This window comes from Artemia sp. Qi Xiang Cuo, chromosome 17 (genome assembly GCF_049724085.1).
Source record: "Artemia sp. Qi Xiang Cuo chromosome 17, ASM4972408v1, whole genome shotgun sequence".
Lineage (NCBI taxonomy): Eukaryota > Metazoa > Arthropoda > Branchiopoda > Anostraca > Artemiidae > Artemia > Artemia sp. Qi Xiang Cuo.
In genome coordinates, this window is record NC_142810.1 from 22,846,803 (window position 1) to 22,871,541 (window position 24,739).

The following is a 24,739-nucleotide window of genomic DNA, read 5'->3' on the forward strand; positions in this document are numbered from 1 at the left end:
AACCCATTTTACAAGTTGAAGTACTTATCTTTTCACCACAACTTTACTTTACGACTCTTTTGCACACCCAAACACCAAGAAATACTTTTCAAAGACCATTTCAGAACAAGTTTTTTTCTTAATGTCATTCATAAACCAATTTTACAAGTTGAATTAGTTATCATTTTCACCACAACTTTACTTTACGACTTTTTGCACACCTCAAGATCAAGCAATACTCTTCAAAAGACATTTCAGAACAAGTCCCTTTCCTAACGTCCCTTCTAAACCCATTTTACAAGTTGAAGCATCCATCCTTTTCACACACAACTTTACTTTACAGCTTTTTGAATGCCCCAGCACCAAGCAATACCTTTCAAAAGGCATTTCAGAGCAACTTCTTTTCTTAATATCCCTTCTAAACCAATTTTCCAACTTGAAGTACCCATCCTTTTCACCCACAACTATACATTACAGATTTTTGAATGCCTCAACACCAAGCAATACTTTTCAAAAGGCATTTCAGAGCAAGTTCCTTTCTTAAAGTCCCTTCTAAACCAATTTTACAAGTTGAAGTACTCATCTTTTCCACCACAACTTTACTTTACAGCTTTTTGGATACCTCAACACCAAGAAATACTCTTCAAAAGACATTTCAGAGCAAGTTCCTTTCTTAGTGCCCCTTCTAAACCCATTTTCCATCTTGAAGTACCCATCCTTTTCACCCACAACTTTACTTTACAGCATTTAGGATACCACAACATCAAGAAATACTTTTCAAAAGACATTTCAGAGCAAGTTCCATTCTTGATGTCCCTTCTAAACCCATTTTCCAACTTGAAGTAGCCACCCGTTTCACCACAACTTTACTTTACAGCTTTTTGGATACCACAACACCAAGAAATACTTTTCAAAGACCATTTCAGAACAAGTTATTTTCTTAATGTCCTTCCTAAACCAATTTTGTAACATGAAGTACCCATCCTTTTCCCCCACAACTTTACTTTACAGCTTTTTGAATGCCTCAACACCAAGCAATACTTTTCAAAAGGCATTTCAGAGCAATTTCTTTTCTCTATGCGCCTTCTAAACCAATTTTACAAGTTGAAGTACTCATCTTTTCCACCACAACTATAACTTACAGCTTTTTGGATACCTCAACACCAAAAAACACTTTTCAATAACCTTTTAGGAGTAAGTTAATTTCTGAATGTCACTCCTAAGACAATTTTCAAACTTGATTCGGTTATCTTTTTCACTAACAGCTATAATATATAGCTTTTTTGTTACCTCAACACCAAGAAATACTTTTTAAAGACCATTTCAGAGCAAGTTATTTTCTTAATGTCCTTCCCAAACCAATTTTACAAGTTGAAGTACTCATCTTTTTCACCAAAACTTTACTTTACAGCTTTTTGAATGCCTCAACACCAAGCAGTACTTTTCAAAAGCATTTCAGAACAAGTTCTTTTCTTAACATCCTTCTTAAACCAATTTTACAAGTTGAAGTAGTTATCTTTTCACCACAACTTTACTTTACGACTTTTTGCACACCCCAACATCAAGCAATACTTTTCAAAAGGCTTTATTATATCTTTTCAGTACAAGTTCTTTTCTTAATATCCTTCTTAAACCAATTTTACAACTTGAAGTAGTTATCTTTTTCACCACAACTTTACTTAACGACTTTTTGCACACCCCAACATCAAGCATTACTTTTCAAAGGCATTAAGAACAAGTTCTTTTCTCAATGTCCTTCCTAAACCAATTTTATAAGTTGAAGTAGTTATCTTTTTCACCACAACTTTACTTTACGACTTTTTTGTGTACCCCAACATCAAGCAATACTTTTCAACGGCTTTATTATATCTTTTCAGAGCAAGTTCTTCACGTAATGTCCTTCCTAAACCAATTTTACAAGTTGAAGTACTTATCCTTTCCCCACAACTTTACTATAAGGCTTTTTGAATTACCCAATATCAAGCAATACTTTTCAAAGGCATTTAAGAACAAGTTTTTTTCTTAAGGTCCTACCTAAGCCCCATTTTAAAAGTTGAAGTACTTATCTTTTCCCTACAACTTTACTTTACGACTCTTTTGCACACCCAAACATCAAGCAATACTTTCCAAAGGCTATATTATATCTTTTCAGTACAAGTTCTTTTCTTAATATCCTTCTTAAACCAATTTTACAAATTCTAAGTTTTTCCATAGTAGATAGAAAAAGCTAAATCATAGTTGCGAATATTTTCTCGGGAGATAAGCAGTTCTATTTCAATTTTAAATTTTATCAATGAAGTTAAGAAAAGTTAAAGTTCTATTCTGAATTTTCTCAATGAAAAAGAAATTAGTTATTAATCAATTCTATTTTTTCCAAATAATATAAAAATTTTTCACCTCGGATCAAATTTTTCTCAAAGAGCTTTTTGAATGCTCCATCACCAAGCAATACCTTTCAAAAGGCATTTCAGAACAAGTTCTTTTCTTAGTGACCGTCCTAAACCCATTTTACAAATTGAAGTACCCATCCTTTTCACCCAAAACTTTACTATTACAGCTTTTCGAATGCTCCAACACCAAGCAATATCTTTCAAAAGGCATTTCAGAGCAATATCTTTTCTTAATGTCCCTTCTAAACCCATTTTCCAACCTGAAGTACCCATCCTTTTCACCCACAACTTTACTTTACAGCTTTTTGGATATCTCAACACCAAGCAATACTTTTCAAAAGGCATTTCAGAGCAAGTTCTTTTCTTAATGTCCCTTCTAAACCCATTTTCCAACTTGAAGTACCGATTCTTTTCACTCACAACTTTACTCTACAGTTTTTTGGATACCTCAACACCAAGAAATTCTTTTCAAACACCATTTCAGAGCAAGTTACTTTCTTAATATCCCTCCTAAACTCATTTTGGAACTTGAAGTACTTATCTTTTTCACCCACAACTATACTTTACAGCTGTTTGGTTCTTTTGAATGCGCCAATACCATGCAATACTTTTCAAAGGCATTTCAGAACAAGTTCTTTTCATAATGTCCATCCTAAACCCATTTTACAAGTTGAAGTACCCATCCTTTGCACCCAAAACCAAGCAATACATTTCAAAAGGCATTTCACAACAAGTTCCTTTCTTAATGTCCCTCCTAAACCCATTTTACAAGTTGAAGTACTCATCCTTTTCACCCACAACTTTACTTTACTGCTTTTTTGAATGCTCCAATACCAAGCAATACTTCTCAAATGGCATTTCAGAACAAGTTATTTTCTTAATGTCCTTCCTAGACCCATTTTACAAGTTGAAGTTCCCATCCTTTTCACCCGCAACTATACTTTACAGCTCTTGAATGCCGCAACACCAAGTAATACTTTTCAAAAGGCATTTCAGAACCAGTTATTTTCTTAATGTCCCTCCTAAACCCATTTTACAAGTTGAAGTATCCAACTTTTTCACCCAGAACTATACTTCACAGCTTTTTAAATGCCCACAACACCAAGCAATACTTTTCAAAAGGCATTTCAGAGCAAGTTCTTTTCTTAATGTTCCTCCTAAACCCACTTTACAAGTTGAGGTACCCATCCTTTTCCCCACAACTTTACTTTACAACTTTTGTGCACGTCACAATATCATGCAAGTTTCCACTTCAGTTGAGATTTTTTTGTGCACGCCACAATATCATGCAAGTTTACGCTTCAGTTCAAATTGTTCACAAATATAGGAAAAAATTTAAAATACTGTTTCACATATTGCATTGATTATAGAAAGTTCAAGTTATACTCTTGATTGTATCACAGATCATACAGCTCAATTTCAATGTCTACGGAGACAATGAAATACTCCCACTTCAGTACTTAATTTCAAAAAGAACCACAGAAATTTAAAGTTATATTTGAAATTTTTCCGTAGAAGATAGAAAAAGCTATACCATAGTTGTGAATATTTTCCCGGAAGATAAAAATTTCTACTTCAATTTTAAATTTTCTCAACGAAGTGAAGAAAAGTTCAAGTTATAGTCATCATGCAAGATTCCACTTCAGTTCAGATTTTTCTCAAAGAGATGAAAAAATTTAAAATACTGTTCCAAATTTTTCATTGAAGATAAAAAGTTCAAGTTATCTTCTGAATTTTATTAAAGAACTTACAGTTCAATTCTAATTTCTCCAAAGAAAATAAAAATCTTCCACTTCAGTTCTTAATTTCACAAAGACACAAGGAAGTTTAAGGTTTTATTTAAAATTTCTCAATGAAGTGAAGAAAAGTTCAAGCTCTCTTCTGAATTTTCTCAATGAAAAAGAAATTAGTTTTTGATCAATTCTATTTTTCCTAATAAAATAAAAAGGTTCCATTTCAGTTCAGATGTTTCCCCAAAGACATAAATTTTAAATTCTCCTCCAAATTTTTTGTAGAAGATAGAAAAAGTTACACATTGATCGTGAATATTTCACTATGAAGATAAGGAGCTAATTTTCTCATTTATGTGAAGAAAAGTTCAAGTTCTTTTCCTAACTATCCATATGAAAAGAAATAAGTTACAGATCAATTCTATTTTCAAGAAAAAATTTAAATTTTCCACTTCAGTTCAGATTTTTCTCAAAGAGATGGAAAAATTTAAAATTACTGTTCTGAATTTTGCATAGAAGATAGAAAAAGTTATGCGTTGATCATGGAAAGTTAGTTCAAGTCTGAATTTAATTAAAGAACTTAAAGTTCAATTCTAATTTCTCCAGAGAAAAATAAAAATCTTCCACTTCAGTTCTTAATTTCACAAAGACACAAAGAAATTTAAAGTTCTCTTCTGAATTTTCTTAGAGAAAAGAAAAAAGTTGTAGTTCAATTCTAATTTTTTTCAAAGAAAATAAAAAAATCTCCAACTTTTTAATAAACATCCTAAGCGCTTAACATGCTAACGTTTCCTAAGATAATAGAAATATAACAAAGTAATGCATAAAATATTTTTATTGAAGTAACAACATGTAGTAACAACATAAAAATACAAAGTCGACCTGGGAGGATTTTCCGGTGAGTATGGTTAGGTTAGGTTAGACTAGATTAAGTTAGGTTAGATTAAGTCAGGTTAGGTAAGTTAGGTTAGGTTAGCTAAGTTAGGTTAGGTTAGCTAGTAAACATCTCTCCATGTTTAAGTTAGGTTAGGTTAGCTAAGTTAGGTTGGGTTAGCTAGTAAACATCTCTCCATGTTTAAGTTAGGTTAGGTTAGATTAAGTTAGGTTAGGCTAGGTTAGGTTAGCCTACGTACGCGCGCGTACGTAGGCTAACCTTCGCGTACGTACGTAAGCGCCTTCTATAAAAACCTTATATGCCCCCAGGGCATAACTTAAAACTCTTGCCCTGAGGGTTGTGGGGGAGTGTCATCCTCAAAAACATATTTTCTATCTGGATATCAACTACGCTGAACAAAATGGCTATCTCAAAATTATGATTGGATGTGTTTGGGGAAATGATGGGCGTGGGGGGGGGCTAGTTGCCCTCCAATCACTTTCGACTATTAAAAAGGGCACTAGCCCTTTAATTTCCAATCGAATGAGCCTGTTTTGAAGTTTCTACGACAACGCCTTCTATAAAAACCTTATTTGCCCCCAAGGCATGACTTAAAACCCTTGCCCTGAAGGTTGTGGGGGAGTGTCCTCCTCAAAAATATATTTTAAATCTGGAAATCAACTACGCTGAACAAAAATGGCTATCTCAAAATTTTGATTGGATGTGTTTGGGGGAATGATGGGCGTAGGGGGGGGGCTAGTTGCCCTTTAATCACTTTTGACTATTAAAACGGGCACTAGACCTTTGAATTTCCAATCGAATGAGCCTTTATTGAAGTTTATAAGACAACGCCTTAATTAAGAAACTCATATCACCCAAGGGCATAAATTAAAAAACTTAGCCTGTGGGGTGTGTGGGAGTGTCCTCCTAAAAAAATTATTTTATATATGAAAATGAACTATGCTGAACAAAATGGCTATCTCCAAATTAAGATTGGATGTGTTTGGGGGAATGATGGGCGGGGGGGGGGGGCGGGCTAGTTACCATCCAATCACTTAAGACTATTAAAAAGGGCACTATCCCTTTGAATTTCCAATCGAATGAGCCTTTTTTGTACAAAATGGCTCATTCGCTACATTCGCTACAAAATGGCTCATTCGCTCCATTTTGTACAACTACGCTGTACAAAATGGCTATCTGAAAATTTTGATTGGATGTGTTTGAGGAACTGATGGGCGGGGGGGGGGCGGGGGATAGATACAATCCAATCTCCTTCAAATATTAAAAAGGGCACTAGCCCTTTAATTTCCAATCGAATGAGCATGTTTTGAAGTTTCTACGACAACGCCTTCAATAAAAACCTTATATGCCCCAGGGCATAGCTTAAAACCCTTGCCCTGAGGGTTGTGGGGGAGTATCCTCCTCAAAATATATTTTCTATCTGGAAATCAACTACGCTGAACAAAATGGCTATCTCAAAATTTTGATGGGCGGTGTGTGGGGGAATGAGGGGCGTGGGGGGGGCTAGTTGCCCTCCAATCTGTTTTGACTATTAAAAAGGGCACTAGCCCTTTAATTTCCAATCGAATGAGCCTGTTTTGAAGTTTCTACGACAACGCCTTCTATAAAAACCTTATATGCCCCCAGGGCATAACTTAAAACCCTTGCCCTAAGGGTTGTGGAGGAGTGTCCTCCTCAAAAATATATTTTCTATTTGGAAATCAACTACTCTGAACAAAATGGTTATCTGAAAATTTTGATTGGATGTGTTTGGGGAAATGATGGGCGTGTGAGGGAGGGGGGGGGGGCTAGTTGCACTCCAATCACTTTCGACTATTAAAAAAGACACAAGCTATTGAGTTTCCAATTGATTGAGCCTGTTTTGAAGTTTCTACGACAACGCCTTCTACAAAAACCTAATATATCTCCAGAGCGTACCTTAAAACCCTTGTCTTGAGGGTTGTGGGGGAGTATCCTCCTCAAAAATATATTTTCTATCTGAAAATCAACTACGTTGAACAAAATGGCTATCTCAAACTTTTGATTGGATGTGTTGGGGGGACTGATGCGCGTGGGGGAGTGGGGGCTAGTTGCCCTCCAATCACTTTCGACTGTTAAAAAGGGCACTATAACTCTCGATTTCCAATCGAATGAGCCCTCTTTGAAGCTTCTACGACGACCCCTTCCATATGAAGTGCCTCTGGGAAAAAAAAATAATAAAACATTGGAGCAGTATGGCCTTTACTATAGGCAACGCTACAGCGTTGCCTCTGATAGCTATTTTAAAATTTTTATCGGATGGGCCTGGGAAAAAAGGATGCGTGTGTGAGGGGGGGGGGCTATTTGACCTCGGATCTCTTTTGACTATTAAAAAGTGAACTCGAACTTTCAATTTCCCATTAAATGAGCCCTCTCTGAAGTTTATACGAGCATCCCTTTCATAAGAACCATATATGCCCCAGGGCATAACTTACAATGCCTGCCCCCGGGCCCTGGGGGGTTGTGTCGACACCTGAGTTTTTGTTATCTGACTTTTGAAAAAATTTTAACTTAACGGCTATCTCAAAATTTTATCGGATGCATTTGGGGAAAATGGGGCGTGGGGGGGCTAGTTGCCTTACAATCTCTTTTGACTCTCAAAACCTGAAGTAGAACTTTCAATTTCCAATTAAATGAGCCCTCTCTGAAGTTTTTACGAGCTTCCCTTCCATAAGAACTAAATTTCTCCAGGGCATAACTTACAACACCTGCCCTCAGGCCCTGGGGGGCTGTGTCGACCCCGGAGTTTTCGTTATATGGTCATTGAACTATTTTAAAAATATTTATATCTCAAAGTTCTTACCAGATGGGTTTGAGAAAAAGGGCGTGGAGGGGGGATCTAAGTGCCCTTCAATCTCTTTTGACTCTTAAAAAGTGAACTAGAACTTTCAAATTCCAATCAAATGAGCCCTCTTTGAAGTTTTTAGGAGAATCCCTTCCATCAGAACCATATATTTCCCTAGGGCATAACTTACAACCCCTGCCCCCGGGCCCTGGGGGGTTGTGTTGACACCAGAGTTTTTGTTATATGATCTTTGACCTGCTTTTAACAAAATAGCTGTCTCAAAATTTTTAGGGAAATTCATGTGGATAGCAAATTCATGACAATAGATCAACGAAACCAATCGATGGTAGCAGAAAATATAATAAGAGAAAAATGTATTTTAACGGTTTTTTTTTAAATTAATTGAATATTTCAATGTTGTATGGTTGAATTTCTAATTTGTATGGTGGAAACTCCCAAGTTAAAGTTGAAACCAAGTAGTGCGGAATTTCTTCTTGGTTGCCGATGGAATGGTGCGGTCATATTTAACTCTATATTCTAAGAAAAAACTAAACAAGAACAGAACAAACAGAAAGTAAACCACTTAGAACAAAAAATACAGAATTATGAACAGTGATTAAAAATTTGACGTCGTCGTTCCAAAATGCCGCGGAGTTCAAGACACTGTTGCCACATAATGAGTTCAACATCCATCCTCCATTCCGAAGAAGAATCTTTTGACCGCTATTAAGTTGAAAATGGTTTTAATGAATACTATTCAGTGGATTAGCAAGTGTTATGAAACACTTGATCCAGCGTTTAGTTAATCAAAGTCATCAAAGTGTTATAACATTTATGTAATATGAGAAATATGGCTGAATGCGGCTATTTAAATACGCAAGGCTTTTAGGGTGATCAAGCAGTTCGTGGTAACGAACTGTAAGTAAGGAGCGACCCCGCTCAATTCTTAACCGAAACTGTAGAAAACGGAACTTTGATACCAATAGATACATCAAAACAATCAGATTTTAATACTGATTTCAATATATAAGTTTCATCAAGTTCAGTCCTGCTTATCAAAAGTTACGCGCCTGAGAAAATTTGGCTGATTTTCGAAAAAAGAGGGAAAGACCCCCTAAAAATTATAGAACCTTAATGGAAATCACACCATCATATTCAGCGTATCAGAGAACCTTACTGCCGAGGTTTCAAGCCCTTGTCTACCAAATTGTGGAATTTTGTATTTTTTGCCAGAAGAAAGATCACGGATTCGTGCCTATTTGTTTGTTTTTTTGTTTGTTTTTTTTCCCCCAGGGGTGATCGTATCAACCCAGTCATCCTAAAATATCGTGGGAGGGCTCATTTGTACGGAAATTAAAAGTTCTAGTGCCCTTTTTAAGTGACAAAAAAATGGAGGGCATCTAGGCCCCCGCCCGCGCTCATTTTTTTCCCAAGGTCACCCGATTAAAATTTTGAGATAGCCATTTTGTTCAGTATGTTCGAAAATATGATAACTATGTCTTTTAGGATGACTTAATCCCCCGGGGAGAGGGCTGAAAGTTATAAACTTTACCCAATGTTAACATATAATATTTGTTATTGGGAGGTATACAGACGTTTTCAGACGGAATTTTTTCTGGTAGTGGGGGGGGGGGGTGTGGGTCTTTGGTTATGTGGGAGGATCTTACCATGAAGGAAGTTTTCCTGGGAGAAGGGACATTGCTATGAAGGGGGCGCCGGATTTCCCAGCATTGTTTAAATAAAGATCAGAAATTATATATAAAAAAACAAGTTTTTTTAACTGAAAGTAAGGAGCAACATCAAAACTTAAAACGACAGAAAACATTACGTATATGATTGAGTTCAACCCCTGGTCAATACCTCAATCTTTAAGCCAAAGATTATTTAGTATTTTCATAAGAGCTATTTATTCTAATTAACGGCATTTGTGATTAAGGGGTCATTTTTAAAGAATTGGAACAAAATTCGAACTTTAGCTTAAAGAGCAAGGTACTGAGTAGGGGGCGAACCCTCTAATATACGTATTAAAAATATAAGAATATAGAGGTTCGTTACGTAAGTTAATTAAAACTACGTTTAATAAAATGGCTGTCTTAAAATTTTGATTGGATGTGTTTGGGGAAAAGGTGGGAGTGAGAGGGGGGGGGGGTAGTTGCCCTCAAATCACTTTCGACTATTATAAAGGGGACTAGCCCTCGGAATTTCAAATCGAATGAGCCTTTTTTGAAGTTTCTACGACGCCGCCTTCTATAAAAACCTTATATGCCCCCAGGGCATAACTTAAACCCCTTGCCCTGAGGGTTGTGGGGGATTCTCCTTCTTAAGAACATATTTTCTATCTGGAAATCAACTACGCTGAACAAAATGGCTATCTCAAAATTTTGATTGGATGTGTTTGGGTGAATGATGGGCGTGGGGGGGGGGGGCTGGGTGCCCTCCAATCACTTTCGACTATTAAAAAGGGCACTAGCCCTTTGAATTTCCAATTGAATGTGCCTGTTTTGAAGTTTCTACGACAACGCCTTCTATAAAAAACCTTAATTGCCCCCAGGGTATAACTTAAAACTCCTGATCTCATGGTTGCGGGGGAGTGTCCTCCTCAAAAACATATTTTCTATCTGGATATCAACTACACTGAACAAAATGGCTATCTCAAAAGTTTGATTGGATGTGTTTGGGGAAATGATGGGCGTGGGGCGGGGGGGCTAGTTGCCCTCCAATCACTTTAAACTATTGAAAAGGACACTAGCCCTTTAATTTCCAATCGAATGAGCTTGTTTTGAAGTTTCTGCGACAACGCCTTCTATAAAAACCTTATATGCCCCCAGGGCATAACTTAAAACCCTTGCCCTGAGGGTTGTGGGGGAGTGTCCTCCTCAAAAAAATATTTTCAATCTGGAAATCAACTACGCTGAACAAAAATGGCTATCTCAAAATTTTGATTGGATGTGTTTGGGGGAATGCTGGGCGTCGGGGGGGGGCTAGTTGCCCGTTAATCACTTTTGACTATTAAAACGGGCACTATCCCTTTGAATTTCCAATCAAATGAGCCTTTTTTGAAGTTTCTATGTCAATGCCTTCTTTAGAAACCTTATATGCCCCCAGGGCATAACTTAAAGCCCTTCCGCTGAGGGTTGCGGGGGATTGTCCTCCTCAAAAACATGTTTTCTATCTGGAAATCAACTACGCTGAACAAAATGGCTATCTCAAAATTTTGATTGGATGTGTTTGGGGGAATGATGATCGTGGGGGGGGGGGGGGGCTAGTCGCCATACAAACAAATTCGAATATTTAGAATAGTACAATCCATTTGAATTTACCAACAAATTAGCCTGTTTTTAAGTTTTTACGACAACACCTTCTATAAAATCCTTATATGCAACCAGGGCATATCTTAAAACCCTTGCCCTGAGGGCTCTGGGGGAGTGTACTCCTAAAAAACATATCTTCTATCGGCAAATCCACTACGCTGAACAAAATGGCTATCTGAAAATTTTGATTGGATGTGTTTGGGGAAATGATGGGCGGAGGGGGGGTGAGGGTTGCTAGTTACACTCCAATCACTTTCAACTATTAAAAAGGGCACTAACCCTTTATTTTCAAATCGAATGAGCATGTTTTGAAGTTTCTACGACAACGCCTTCTATAAAAACCTTATATGCCCCCAGGGCATAACTTAAAACCCTTGCCCCGAGGGTTGTGGGGGAGTATCCTCCTCAAAACATATTTTCTTTCTGGAAATCAACTACGCTGAAGAAAATGGCTATCTCAAAATTTTGATTTGATGTGTTTGGGGAAATGATGGGCGTTGGGGGAGGGCTAGTTGCCCTCCAATCATTTTTAACCATTAAAAAGGGCACTAGCCCTTTAATTTCCAATCAAATGAGCCTTGTTAGTAGTTTCTACAACAACAACGTCTATAAAAACGTTACATGCCCCCAGAGCATAACTTAGAACTCTTGCCCTGAGGGTTGTGGGGGAGTGTCCTCCTCAAAAATATATTTTCTATCTGGAAATCAACTAGTCTGAACAAAATGGTTATCTGAAAATTTTTATTGGATGTGTTTGGGGAAATGATGGGCGTGGGGGGGGGGGGAGCTAGTTACACTCCAATCACTTTCGACTATTAAAAAGGGCACTAGCTCTTTAATTTCCAATCGAATGAGCCTGTTTTGAAGTTTTTACGACAACGCCTTCTACAAAAACCTTATATGCCCCCAGGGCATAACTTAAAACCCTTGCCCTGAAGGTTGTGGGGGAGTATCCTCCACAAAAATATATTTTCTATCAGGAAATCAACTACGCTGAACAAAAGGGCTATCTCAAAATTTTGATTGGATGTGTTTGGGGGAATGATGGGGGTGGGGGTGTGGGGGCTAGTTGCCCTCCAATCATTTTCGACTATTAAAAAGGGCACTAGAACTCCCGATTTCCAATCGAATCAGCCCTCTTTGAAGCTTCTACGACGACCCCTTCCATATGAAGTGCCTCTGGGAAAAAAAAATAATACATTGGAGCAGTATGGCCTTTACTATAGGCAACGCTACAGCGTTGCCTCTGATAGCTATTTTAAAATTTTTATCGGATGGGCCTGGGAAAACAGGATGCGTGTGTGAGGGGGGGGGGCTATTTGACCTCGGATCCCTTTTCACTATTAAAAAGTGAACTCGAACTTTCAATTTCCAATCAAATGAACACTCTTTGCAGTTTATACGAGCATCCCTTTCATAAGAACCATATATGCCCCAGGGCATAACTTAAAGCGCCTGCCCCCTGGCCCTGGGGGGTTGTGTCGACACCTGAGTTTTTTTTTTATCAGACTTTTGAACTATTTTTAACTTAATGGCCATCTCAAAATTTTTATCGGATGCATTTGGAAAAAAAGGGGCGTGGGGGGCTAGTTGCCTTACAATCTCTTTTGACTCTCAAAACCTGAAGTAGAACTTTCAATTTCCAATTAAATGAGCCCTCTCTGAAGTTTTTACGAGCTTCCCTTCCATAAGAACTACATATTTCTCCAGGGCATAACTTACAACGCCTGCCCTCAGGCCCTGGGGGGCTGTGTTGACACCGGAGTTTTCGTTATATGGTCATTGAACTATTTTAAAAAAATTTATATCTCAAAGTTCTTACCAGATGGGTTTGAGAAAAAGGGCGTGGAGGGGGGATCTAAGTGCCCTCCAACCTCTTTTGACTCTAAAGTGAACTAGAACTTTCAAATTCCAATCAAATGAGCCCACTTTGAAGTTTATATGGGCATCCCTTCCATCAGAACCATATATGCTCTCCGGGCATAACTTACAACGCCTGCCCCCGGGCCCTGGGGGGTTGTGTTGACACCAGAGTTTTTGTTATATGATCTTTGACCTGCTTTTAACAAAATAGCTGTCTCAAAATTTTTAGGGAAATTCATGTGGATAGCAAATTCATGACAATAGATCAACGAAACCAATCGATGGTAGCAGAAAATATAATAAGAGAAAAATGTATTTTAACGGTTATTTTTAAATTAATTGAATATTTCAATGTTGTATGGTTGAATTTCTAATTTGTATGGTGGAAACTCCCAAGTTAAAGTTGAAACCAAGTAGTGCGGAATTTCTTCTTGGTTGCCGATGGAATGGTGCGGTCATATTTAACTCTATATTCTAAGAAAAAACTAAACAAGAACAGAATAAATAGAAAGTAAACCACTTAGAAAAAAATACAGAATTATGAACAGTGGTTAAAAATTTGACGTCGTCGTTCCAAAATGCCGCGGAGTTCAAGACACTGTTGCCACATAATGAGTTCAACATCCATCCTCCATTCCGAAGAAGAATCTTTTGACCGCTATTAAGTTGAAAATGGTTTTAATGAATACTATTCAGTGGATTAGCAAGTGTTATGAAACACTTGATCCAGCGTTTAGTTAATCAAAGTCATCAAAGTGTTATAACATTTATGTAATATGAGAAATGTGGCTGAATGCGGCAATTTAAATACGCAAGGCTGTTAGGGTGATCAAACAGTTCGTGGTAACGAACTGTAAGTAAGGAGCGACCCCGCTCAATTCTTAACCGAAACTGTAGAAAACGGAAATTTGATACCAATAGATACATCAAAACAATCAGATTTTAATGCTGATTTCAATATATAAGTTTCATCAAGTTCAGTCCTACCTATCAAGAGTTTCGCACCAGGGAAAACTTGGCTGATTTTTGAAAAAAAGATTAACTAACCCCGGAATGTTATATAGCCTAACTGCCAATCACACCATCATATTCAGCGTATCAGAGAACCCTACTGCGTTTGTTTCAAGCTAATATCTACAAAAATGTGGAATTTTGCATTTTTTTCCAGAAGAAAGATCAGGGATGCGTGTTTATTTGTTTTTTTTTCCCCAGGGGTGATCGTATCGACCCAGTCATCCTAAAATATCGTGGGAGGGCTCATTTGAACGGAAATTAAAAGTTCTAGTGCCCTTTTTAGATGACAAAAAAATGGAGGGCATCTAGGCCCCCTCCCACGCTCATTTTTTTCCCAAGGTCACCCGATCAAAATTTTGAGATAGCCATTTTGTTCAGTATGGTCGAAAATATGATAAATATGTCTTTTAGGATGACTTTATCTCCCGAAGTCCCCGGGGGGAGGGCTGAAAGTTATGAACTTTACCCAAAGTTAACATACAGTCTTGGTTATTGGGAAGTATACAGACGTTTTCAGACAGAATTTTTTCTAGTAGTGGGGGGGGGAGTGGGTCTTTGGTTATGTGGGAGGATCTTACCATGAAGGAATTTTTCCGGGGAGAAGGGACATTGCTATGAAAGGGGCACCGGATTTCCCAGCATTGTTTAAATAAAGATCAGAAATTATATAGAAAAAAACAAGTTTTTTTCACTGAAAGTAGGGAGCAACATCAAAACTTAAAACGACAGAAAACATTACGTATATGATTGAGTTCAACCCCTGGTCAATACCTCACTCTTTACGCCAAAGATTATTTAGTACTTTCATAAGAGCTATTTATTCTAATTAACGGCATCTGTTATGAAGGGGTCATTTTTAAAGCATTGGAACAAAATTTGAAGATTAGTTTAAAGAGCAAGGTATTGACTAGAATGTAAACCCTCTAATATACATCTAAAAAAGATAAGAATATTGAGTTTTGTTACGTAAGTTAATTCGTGAGTTACGTATATTTATTACTAATGAAAACGTTCGTAAATAAAATTAAACAGGTTTCGAGAAAGCCATTTAACCAAATAAAAGTGAAATTAATATTCAATTTTTTTTTAATTATTCATGTACGGTGAGCCAAAATCAAAACCTGTATTAATTCAAAAACGTTCAAAAATTAAATAAAAAAAAAACAAGTTTTTTTAACTGAAAGTAAGGAACGACGTTAAAACTTAAAACGAACAGAAATTATTCCGTATATGAAAGGGGCTGTCCCCTCCTCAACGCCTCGCTCTTTACGCTAAAGTTTGACTTTCTCACAACTCTATTTTTTTTTAAACAATAAAAAACTTTAGCGTAAAGAGCGAGGCGTTGAGGAGGGGACAGCCCCTTTCATATACGGAATAATTTATGTTCGTTTTGATTTTTAGCGTCGTTCCTTACTTTCAATTAAAAAAACTTGTTTTTTTTATTTAATATTTCTTAGGATTAATTGTAGGAAAAAAATTGCTCATATGATTTTACTTCCAAATACTGATAATTTTTTCCTTTTTTTACAAAATGAATGTTCGAAATCAGCCACTGTTCAAGTTCTGAGGTATCACCCTAAGCCCAAGATTACCAAAGGGATAAACTAGACTGTCAATTAAACTGATGAAACTCTAGATGAAGGGGCATAACCTTTTCTAAGCCCAGGAAAATCAGAATCATTAAACATGCCATTAAAAGCTGAAAGTGATGCTTAAAAAGAAATGCTCAACTGGTCTTTTAGCTGCAAGGCAACTCTAAAACAACGATTTTACCCTATATTTCCTAGAGAGTACCATATTTTACCCTAGTTTACCAATTTTACCTTATTTTACCACATTTAACCAATTTTACTTACCGAGTTTTTATTTTATGGTAATTTTACAACATTATAACGAATTTGGTTATAAAAATGGCCCATAATTTAACATGGAATTCACAGGATGATAAGAAAGCTAACCTTATTGATTATATTGTTGTAGACCGAAGACTGACAGGATCGACACAAGATAAAAGGGTATATAGAAGTGCTGTTAGTGCTGTTAAAAGTAAAGACAACAATCTAGAAGTGTCTAGGATTAGATCTAAAGATAAAACTTAGGACAACTACTTTCCAGGAGCCGTTGAATACTGAACTGAAGATTGTTAAATTTTAAAGTTTAGAAGACGGATCGAATAATTTTAGGAAAATTGTTTGTGAAATCAATGATGGTGTCTTTGGGAAGAAAGATAGAAACACAACTAGGAATACTTGCGAAACTACTTTATGTTAAATATAAAGGAGGGAATTGTACAAGAATTACTTGAGTGAAATATAACCATAAGCGGCGCAATAGCGCTGCCTAAGTAAAGGACGATATTGGCACAATGTATTATTTATTTATTTGTTTTTTTCTTTCTTTTAGACCAGGGCACTTCGTATTGAAGGAGTTGTCGTAAAAACTTCGAAAAGGGCTCATTCGATAGAAAATTGGAAGGGTTTGTGCCCTTTTTAATAGCTGAAAGCAATTGGAAGCCAACTAACACCCCTTCCACGCCCACCGTTTCCCCAAACATGTCTAATCAAAATTTTTAGATAGCCATTTTGTTCAACGTAGTTGAAAGATCTGGAAATTATGTCTCTGAGGAGGACACTCCCCCATAGCCCTCAGGGCCAGGGTTGTAAGTTATGCCCTGATGGGCACATAAGGAATTTATAGAAAGCGTTGTCATACAAACTTCAAAAAGGACTCATTCCATTAGAAATTGAACGGGCTAGTGCCCTTTTTAGTATTCGAAAGTGATTGGAGGGCAACTAACCCCCTCTCACGCCCGCCATTTCCCTAAACACATTAAATCAAAATGTTGAGATGACGATTTTGTTCAACGTTGTTGAAAGTTATAGAAATTAGGCCTTTGAGGATGACAACCCTCCCCCCTCCCACCAAACAGCCCTCAGGACAAGGATTGTAAGTTACGCCCTGGGGACATATAAAGTTTTTATAAAAAGCGTTGTCGTAGAAACTTCAAAAAGGGCTCATTCGATTGGAAATTGAAAGGGAAATTGAAGTGCCTTTATTAATAGTTGAAAGTGATTGGAGGTCAACTAGCCCCCCTCTCACGCCCACCATTTCCCCAAACATATGCAATTAAAATTTTGAGACAGCCAATTTTTTCAACGTAGTCGAAAGTTCTGGAGATTAGGTCTTTGAGGATGATAACCTTCTCAGAGCCCTCTAGGTAAGGGTTGTAATTTATGCTCTAAGGGCATATAAAGTTTTATAGAAAGTAATGTCATAGAAACTTCAAAAAGGGCTCATTAGACGGGAAATTGAAAGGGCTAGTGCCCTTTTTAATAGTCGAATGATTGGAGGGCAACTAACCCCCCTCTCACGCCCACCATTTCCCTATACACATCCAATCAAAATTCTGAGATAGCTATTTTGTTCTACGTAGTTGAAAGTTCTGGAAATTATGTCTTTGAGGATGACAAACCCCCCACACCCCTCAGGGCAAGGGTTGTAAGTAATACCCTGGGGGCATATAAGGTTTTTATAGAAAGCGTTGTTGTAGAAACTTCAAAAGGGCTTATTCAATTGAAAATTGAAAGGGCTAGTGCCATTTTTAATAGTCGAAAGTAATTGGAGGGCAATTAACACCCCTCTCACGCCCACCATTACCCCATACACATCAAATCAAAATTTTGAGTTAGCTATCTCGTTCAACGTAGTTGAAAGTTCTGGAAATTAGGTCTTTGAGGATGACAACCCGCCCCCCCCACAGCCCTCAAGGTAAGGGTTGTAAGTTATGCCCTGGCGCATATAAGGTTTTTATAGAAAGGGTTGTCGCATAAACTTCAAAAAGGGATCATTCAATTAGAAATGGAAAGGGCTACTGGGCTAGTGCCCTTTTTAATAGAAGGAAGTGATTGGAAAGCAACTAATCCCCCTCTCACGCCCATTATTTTCCCAAACACATCCAATCAAAATTTGAGATAGTCATTTTTTTCAAGGTAGTTGAAAGTTCTGGAAATTAGGTCTTTGAGGAAGACAACCCCCCCTCCCCCATCACAGCCTTCAGGGTAAGGGTTGTAAGTTATGCCCTGGGGGCATATAAGGTTTTTATAGAAAGTGTTGTAGTAGAAACTCCAAAAAGAGCTCATTCGATTGGAAAGTAAGAGGGCTAGTGCCCTTTTTAATAGACGAAAGTGATTGAAGGGCAACTAACCCCCCTCTTTCCCCCACCAAAGACCTCCAATCAAAATTTTTAGATGGCTATTTTGTTCAACGCAGTTTAAAGTTCTGGAAATTAGGTCTTTGAAGATGATACCCCCCCCCCACAATCCTCAGGGCAAGGGTTGCAAGTTATGCTAAGGGGGACATATAAGGTTTTTATAAAAAAGTGTTGTCGTAGAAACGTCAAAAAGGGCTAATTTGATTGGCAATATTGAATGTGTGGCCTTATTAATAGTCAAAATTGATCCTAGGCGAACACTTCCAATATCATCAAACACTTCCAATATCAACATTTCGATATAGCCATTTTGTTGAACGTAGTTGAACGGTCCGGAAATTATATTGATATTTTGAGTATGACAAACCCCCCAGAGCCCTCAGGGCTAAGGTTGTAAGTTACGCCCTGGGGGCATATAAGGTTCTTGTTGAACGTAGTTGAAGGGTCCCGAAATTATATTGATATTTTGAGTATGACAAACCCCCCAGAGCCCTCAGGGCTAAGGTTTTAAGTTACGCCCTGGGGGCATATAAGGTTATTATAGAAAGTGTTGTAATAAATTTCAAAAAGGGCTCATTCGATTCAAAATTGAGAGGGGTATTGCCCTTTTTAATAGTCCAAAGTAATTGAAGGGAGAATCACCCCCCCCCCCCTCCTCCACGACCATCATTTCCCCAAACATTTCTGATCAACATTTTGATCTAGCCATTTTGTTCGTCGTAGTTGAAAGGTATGGAACCTCCCATCATAGCCCTCAGGACAAGGGTCGTACGTTATGCCCTTGGGGCATATAAGGTTGTATAGAAAGTTTTGTCATAGAAGCTTCAAAAAGGACTCATTTGATTGGAAATTGAGAGGACTAGTGCCTTTTTAATTAGCCGAAAGTGATCAAAGAGAAAATGCCCCCCACGCCCATCGTTTCACCAAACACGTCCAATCAAAATTTTGAGATAGCCATTTTGTGCAACGTATTTTAAAGGTGTGGAAATTATGTCTTTGAGGATAACAAATCTCCCCAGCCCTCAGGGTAAAGGTTGTAAGTTATGTCCTAAATATTTTATAGAAAGTGTGGTCATATAAACTTCAGAGGGGGCTCATTGGATTGGTAATTAGATGGTTTTTTTAAGAGTCAAAGTGATCAGAGGGCAGCTACCCCCTCCCCAGTACTCACACACGTATTGTCCAGAAATGCATCTAATAGAAGTTTCGAGATAGCCATTCTATTCAAAATAGTCTAAATATCCTATAACAAGGCTTTTGGGGTTGAAACAAACCCAAAAGATTAGGGGCAAGGGTTGTAAGTTATGCTCAGGGGGTATTTTAGGTTTTTATGGAAGGGATGCTTGTTTAACTTTAGAAGAGGCTCGGTCTTTATCCCTGAAAAAGACTATGTCAATATAAAACAAACAGAAATTAATTAAAAAATAACTTTTTCCACAAAATAAGTTTAAAAAAAAGAGTAAAGAACTCCATTAAACCAAAAATAGAATCAAATAATCTACCCAGTATACAAATACCACAAATCAGTATCAATAAATAAATAAATCCCAAAACAAACCGAAATTAAAATAAATAACCTAGTCAAACTCAAAACGAGCAGAAATTAATACGAGTAGAGTTCTAAATCCCTATGCTTTCTAAAAGCCAGAATGTATTTGTACTTTACTGAAAAAATTCTTTTAAATGTTTTCAATTTTATAACTTTAAGAAATCAAATATTAATTAAGATTTTAAGGAATAAATATCAGCATATGTATATTAAACTGAAATGCAAATTTTTTTTAGTAAATTCATTTGAGTTTCTTTCAGTAAAGTACAAATTATATTCTGGCTTTTAGAAAGCATAGGTGTTTAGAACCACTTTTTCAAAACTATCTTTTGGATTACTCTAAAATATCAGAGCGATTATTCCAAACATTCTTCCCATCTAACGATCTCACAGTAAAGATGAAATTCGGAAACAGTCCAGAACACACAAATCTATTTCTTTAGACCTATATTTGACAATATAGCAGAACCTTATGATCCTTAAAGGGCACATAAAATAACTTGAAATACCATCGGAGTATTAATACTTTTGCTGATGCAATACAATGGTTTTGTATTCTAATAGCTTTATTTATGATAAAACCTCGGACAGATTACTGTCATCAGTGATTAAGTATGCAACACTTTCAGAAACCAAATTAAAAAAAAAATAATATTTCATAGCACTCCCATTTAAGGGTATCTTGGATCTTTGATAATGACTGAATTAAGAATTATGCAATTAGGACAGGAAGGATTGACCCTCTCCATCGGTTGGAAGATATAAGGATATATAGAACATGGTATTTAATATTGAGACCTATATAATACCGTTAAATCAAAACTAAACCAAAGTATTGAAACTAGTTGTGGATCTTCACAGTTAAACTTAAAGCAGTATTTTGTCATCTTAAGCAATAAACGTATTGATATTTGATAAAGTAGACTATCGATTATCGAGTGACACTAAATTATTATTTAATATGATTTTTTTTTTGCTTTTTGAATCAAAATGTCCCTCTTAGGCCGTATAGTGCATATTATTATTATAATTATTAACAACTATGATCTATAAATCATATTGCTTAACGTAACCGCCTTAGGCTGCACAGTGCATTAAACTATTGTTCAAAGTATGAAAACATTTTATGTGTTATACTGATTCCTTCGGAAACCTTCAGTATTCCTTCGAGTACCGATTGCGAGAAGGTTTAAGTAAAAGATCGTTTCAAATAAAATCGGTTTAAATAAAAATCAGGTTTAAAAAAGAATTTATCAAAACTAAGCATAAGTCGTTACTCTTATTTCTTATACTCTAATCAAAATAAATAAACAAAAAAGGGAAGAACCAACAGTACATGTTGCTTCCCTTTATTTTTTAATTAAACAACGAAAGACTAACCTGAAAAATTTAAGCTTGTGTTTGGCTTTCTCTCTGTTCTTTCCAAAATTTGATTCTCAATGAGCTAAAAAAAAAGAAGAAATAATTACACACGGAAGTATGGACAAATCTTTAGAGTTGGGATAGACTTGAATTTCCAACATGTAACCACACATCGTTTAGCAATGTCCATCCTGTTATTATTAATGTCAATTTAATTATTATTATTCGAAAACAAACAATATAAAAAACCACAACCCCAAAACTACCAGGTTATAGCACAAAGAAGGGAGGGGCAAATACATCCATAAAAAAGGTCTTATTTCACTACAGAAGCGACTTAATCAAATAAGTTATTAAAATTTCATCAGATGTACTTATTCATTCATACACAGAAAGGAGGATCTTACCGCCGGTGCATAAATGTTCATGCTTTCGAGACTTTTAATCATTTATAAACGGAAAAAAGAGAGGAGTATCCTCTTGACTGTGCGTAATTGTGCATGCTTTTGAGGCCCTTTTCTTTCGGTGAAACACGCTCTAAAGCAGCGGTAGCCAACCTGTGGTCCATGAAAATGTTTAGACGGTCCATGAAGAAAAGGGATGATTATTAAACTATGTATATTTTTTTGTATAAACAGAAAGAGGAGAGGAGTATCCTCTTGACTGTGCGTAATTGTGCATGCTTTTGAGGCCCTTTTCTTTCGGTGAAACACGCTCTAAAGCAGCGGTAGCCAACCTGTGGTCCATGAAAATGTTTAGACGGTCCATGAAGAAAAGGGATGATTATTAAACTATGTATATTTTTTTGTATAAACAGAAAGAGGAGAGGAGTATCCTCTTGACTGTGCGTAATTGTGCATGCTTTTGAGGCCCTTTTCTTTCGGTGAAACACGCTCTAAATCAGCGGTAGCCAACCTGTGGTCCATGAAAATGTTTAGACGGTCCATGAAGAAAAGGGATGATTATTAAACTATGTATATTTTTTTGTATAAACAGAAAGAGGAGAGGAGTATCCTCTTGACTGTGCGTAATTGTGCATGCTTTTGAGGCCCTTTTCTTTCGGTGAAACACGCTCTAAAGCAGCGGTAGCCAACCTGTGGTCCATGAAAATGTTTAGACGGTCCATGAAGAAAAGGGATGATTATTAAACTATGTATATTTTTTTGTATAAACAGAAAGAGGAGAGGAGTATCCTCTTGACTGTGCGTAATTGTGCATGCTTTTGAGGCCCTTTTCTTTCGGTGAAACACGCTCTAAAGCAGCGGTAGCCAACCTGTGGTCCATGAAAATGTTTAGACGGTCCATGAAGAAAAGGGATGATTATTAAACTATGTATATTTTTTTGTATAAACAGAAAGAGGAGAGGAGTATCCTCTTGACTGTGCGTAATTGTGCATGCTTTTGAGGCCCTTTTCTTTCGGAGAAACACGCTCTAAAGCAGCGGTAGCCAACCTGTGGTCCAGGAAAATGTTTAGACGGTCCATGAAGAAAAGGGATGATTATTAAACTATGTATATTTTTTTGTATAAACAGAAAGAGGAGAGGAGTATCCTCTTGACTGTGCGTAAATGTGCATGCTTTTGAGGCCCTTTTCTTTCGGTGAAACACGCTCTAAAGCAGCGGTAGCCAACCTGTGGTCCATGAAAATGTTTAGACGGTCCATGAAGAAAAGGGATGATTATTAAACTATGTATATTTTTTTGTATAAACAGAAAGAGGAGAGGAGTATCCTCTTGACTGTGCGTAACTGTGCATGCTTTTGAGGCCCTTTTCTTTCGATGAAACACGCTCTAAAGCAGCGGTAGCCAACCTGTGGTCCATGAAACTGTTTAGACGGTCCATGAAGAAAAGGGATGATTATTAAACTATGTATATTTTTTTGTATAAACAGAAAGAGGAGAGGAGTATCCTCTTGACTGTGCGTAATTGTGCATGCTTTTGAGGCCCTTTTCTTTCGGTGAAACACGCTCTAAAGCAGCGGTAGCCAACCTGTGGTCCATGAAAATGTTTAGACGGTCCATGAAGAAAAGGGATGATTATTAAACAATGTATATTTTTTTGTATAAACAGAAAGAGGAGAGGAGTATCCTCTTGACTGTGCGTTAGTGTGCATGCTTTTGAGGCCCTTTTCTTTCGTTGAAACACGCTCTAAAGCAGCGGTCGCCAGCCTGTGGTCCATGAAAATATTTAGACGGTCCATGAAGAAAAGGGATGATTATTAAACCATGTATATTTTTTTGTATAAACAGAAAGAGGAGAGGAGTATCCTCTTGACTGTGCGTAACTGTGCATGCTTTTGAGGCCCTTTTCTTTCGGTGAAACACGCTCTAAAGCAGCGGTCGCCAGCCTGTGGTCCATGAAAATATTTAGACGGTCCATGAAGAAAATGGATGATTATTAAACTATGTATATTTTTTTGTATAAACAGAAAGAGGAGAGGAGTATCCTCTTGACTGTGCGTAACTGTGCATGCTTTTGAGGCCCTTTTCTTTCGGTGAAACACGCTCTAAAGCAGCGGTCGCCAGCCTGTGGTCCATGAAAATATTTAGACGGTCCATGAAGAAAAGGGATGATTAGTAAACTATGTATATTTTTTTGTATAAACAGAAAGAGGAGAGGAGTATCCTCTTGACTGTGCGTTATTGTGCATGCTTTTGAGGCCCTTTTCTTTCTGTGAAACACGCTCTAAAGCAGCGGTCGCCAGCCTGTGGTCCATGAAAATATTTAGACGGTCAATGAAGAAAAGGGATGATTATTAAACCATGTATATTTTTTTGTATAAACAGAAAGAGGAGAGGAGTATCCTCTTGACTGTGCGTAACTGTGCATGCTTTTGAGGCCCTTTTCTTTCGGTGAAACACGCTCTAAAGCAGCGGTCGCCAGCCTGTGGTCCATGAAAATATTTAGACGGTCCATGAAGAAAAGGGATGATTATTAAACCATGTATATTTTTTTGTATAAACAGAAAGAGGAGAGGAGTATCCTCTTGACTGTGCGTAACTGTGCATGCTTTTGAGGCCCTTTTCTTTCGCTGAAACACGCTCTAAAGCAGCGGTCGCCAGCCTGTGGTCCATGAAAATATTTAGACGGTCAATGAAGAAAAGGGATGATTATTAAACCATGTATATTTTTTTGTATAAACAGAAAGAGGAGAGGAGTATCCTCTTGACTGTGCGTAACTGTGCATGCTTTTGAGGCCCTTTTCTTTCGGTGAAACACGCTCTAAAGCAGCGGTCGCCAGCCTGTGGTCCATGAAAATATTTAGACGGTCCATGAAGAAAAGGGATGATTATTAAACCATGTATATTTTTTTTGTATAAACAGAAAGAGGAGAGGAGTATCCTCTTGACTCTGCGTAATTGTACATGCTTTTAATCCCCTTTCCTTCGGGGAAACACGTTCTAAGGGTTCCAGTAGACGCAAAATTCAACTTTGCGTTAAGTAGAGTAAAAGAACACACAAGGAACTTCAATTTGAATAAGTTGAAGAGCCCAACACACTTGCAAAAAGGTTTGAATAAGCCTGTTAGCTTTAAAAATAAGGGGTGCAAAATAAGAATAAAAAAGAGACTAATATTTAATAAATATTAATACTGTGTATTAATAAGAACAAGAATATTCAAGTATAGATTTC

The 24,739-nt window shown here is 37.1% G+C and overlaps 1 protein-coding gene across 2 annotated transcripts in view; it reads right to left on the reverse strand.

The window, feature by feature from the left end:
* The window catches only part of LOC148942004 (uncharacterized), a 53,388-nt gene that overhangs the window by 14,056 nt on the left and 14,593 nt on the right, over positions 1–24,739 (reverse strand). For both annotated transcript variants that reach the window (XM_089103007.1, XM_089103006.1), the window contains exon 4: positions 21,125–21,188. In XM_089103007.1, the coding sequence (XP_088959133.1) occupies positions 21,125–21,188 (64 nt within the window). The remainder of the gene's footprint in view (positions 1–21,124; positions 21,189–24,739) is intronic.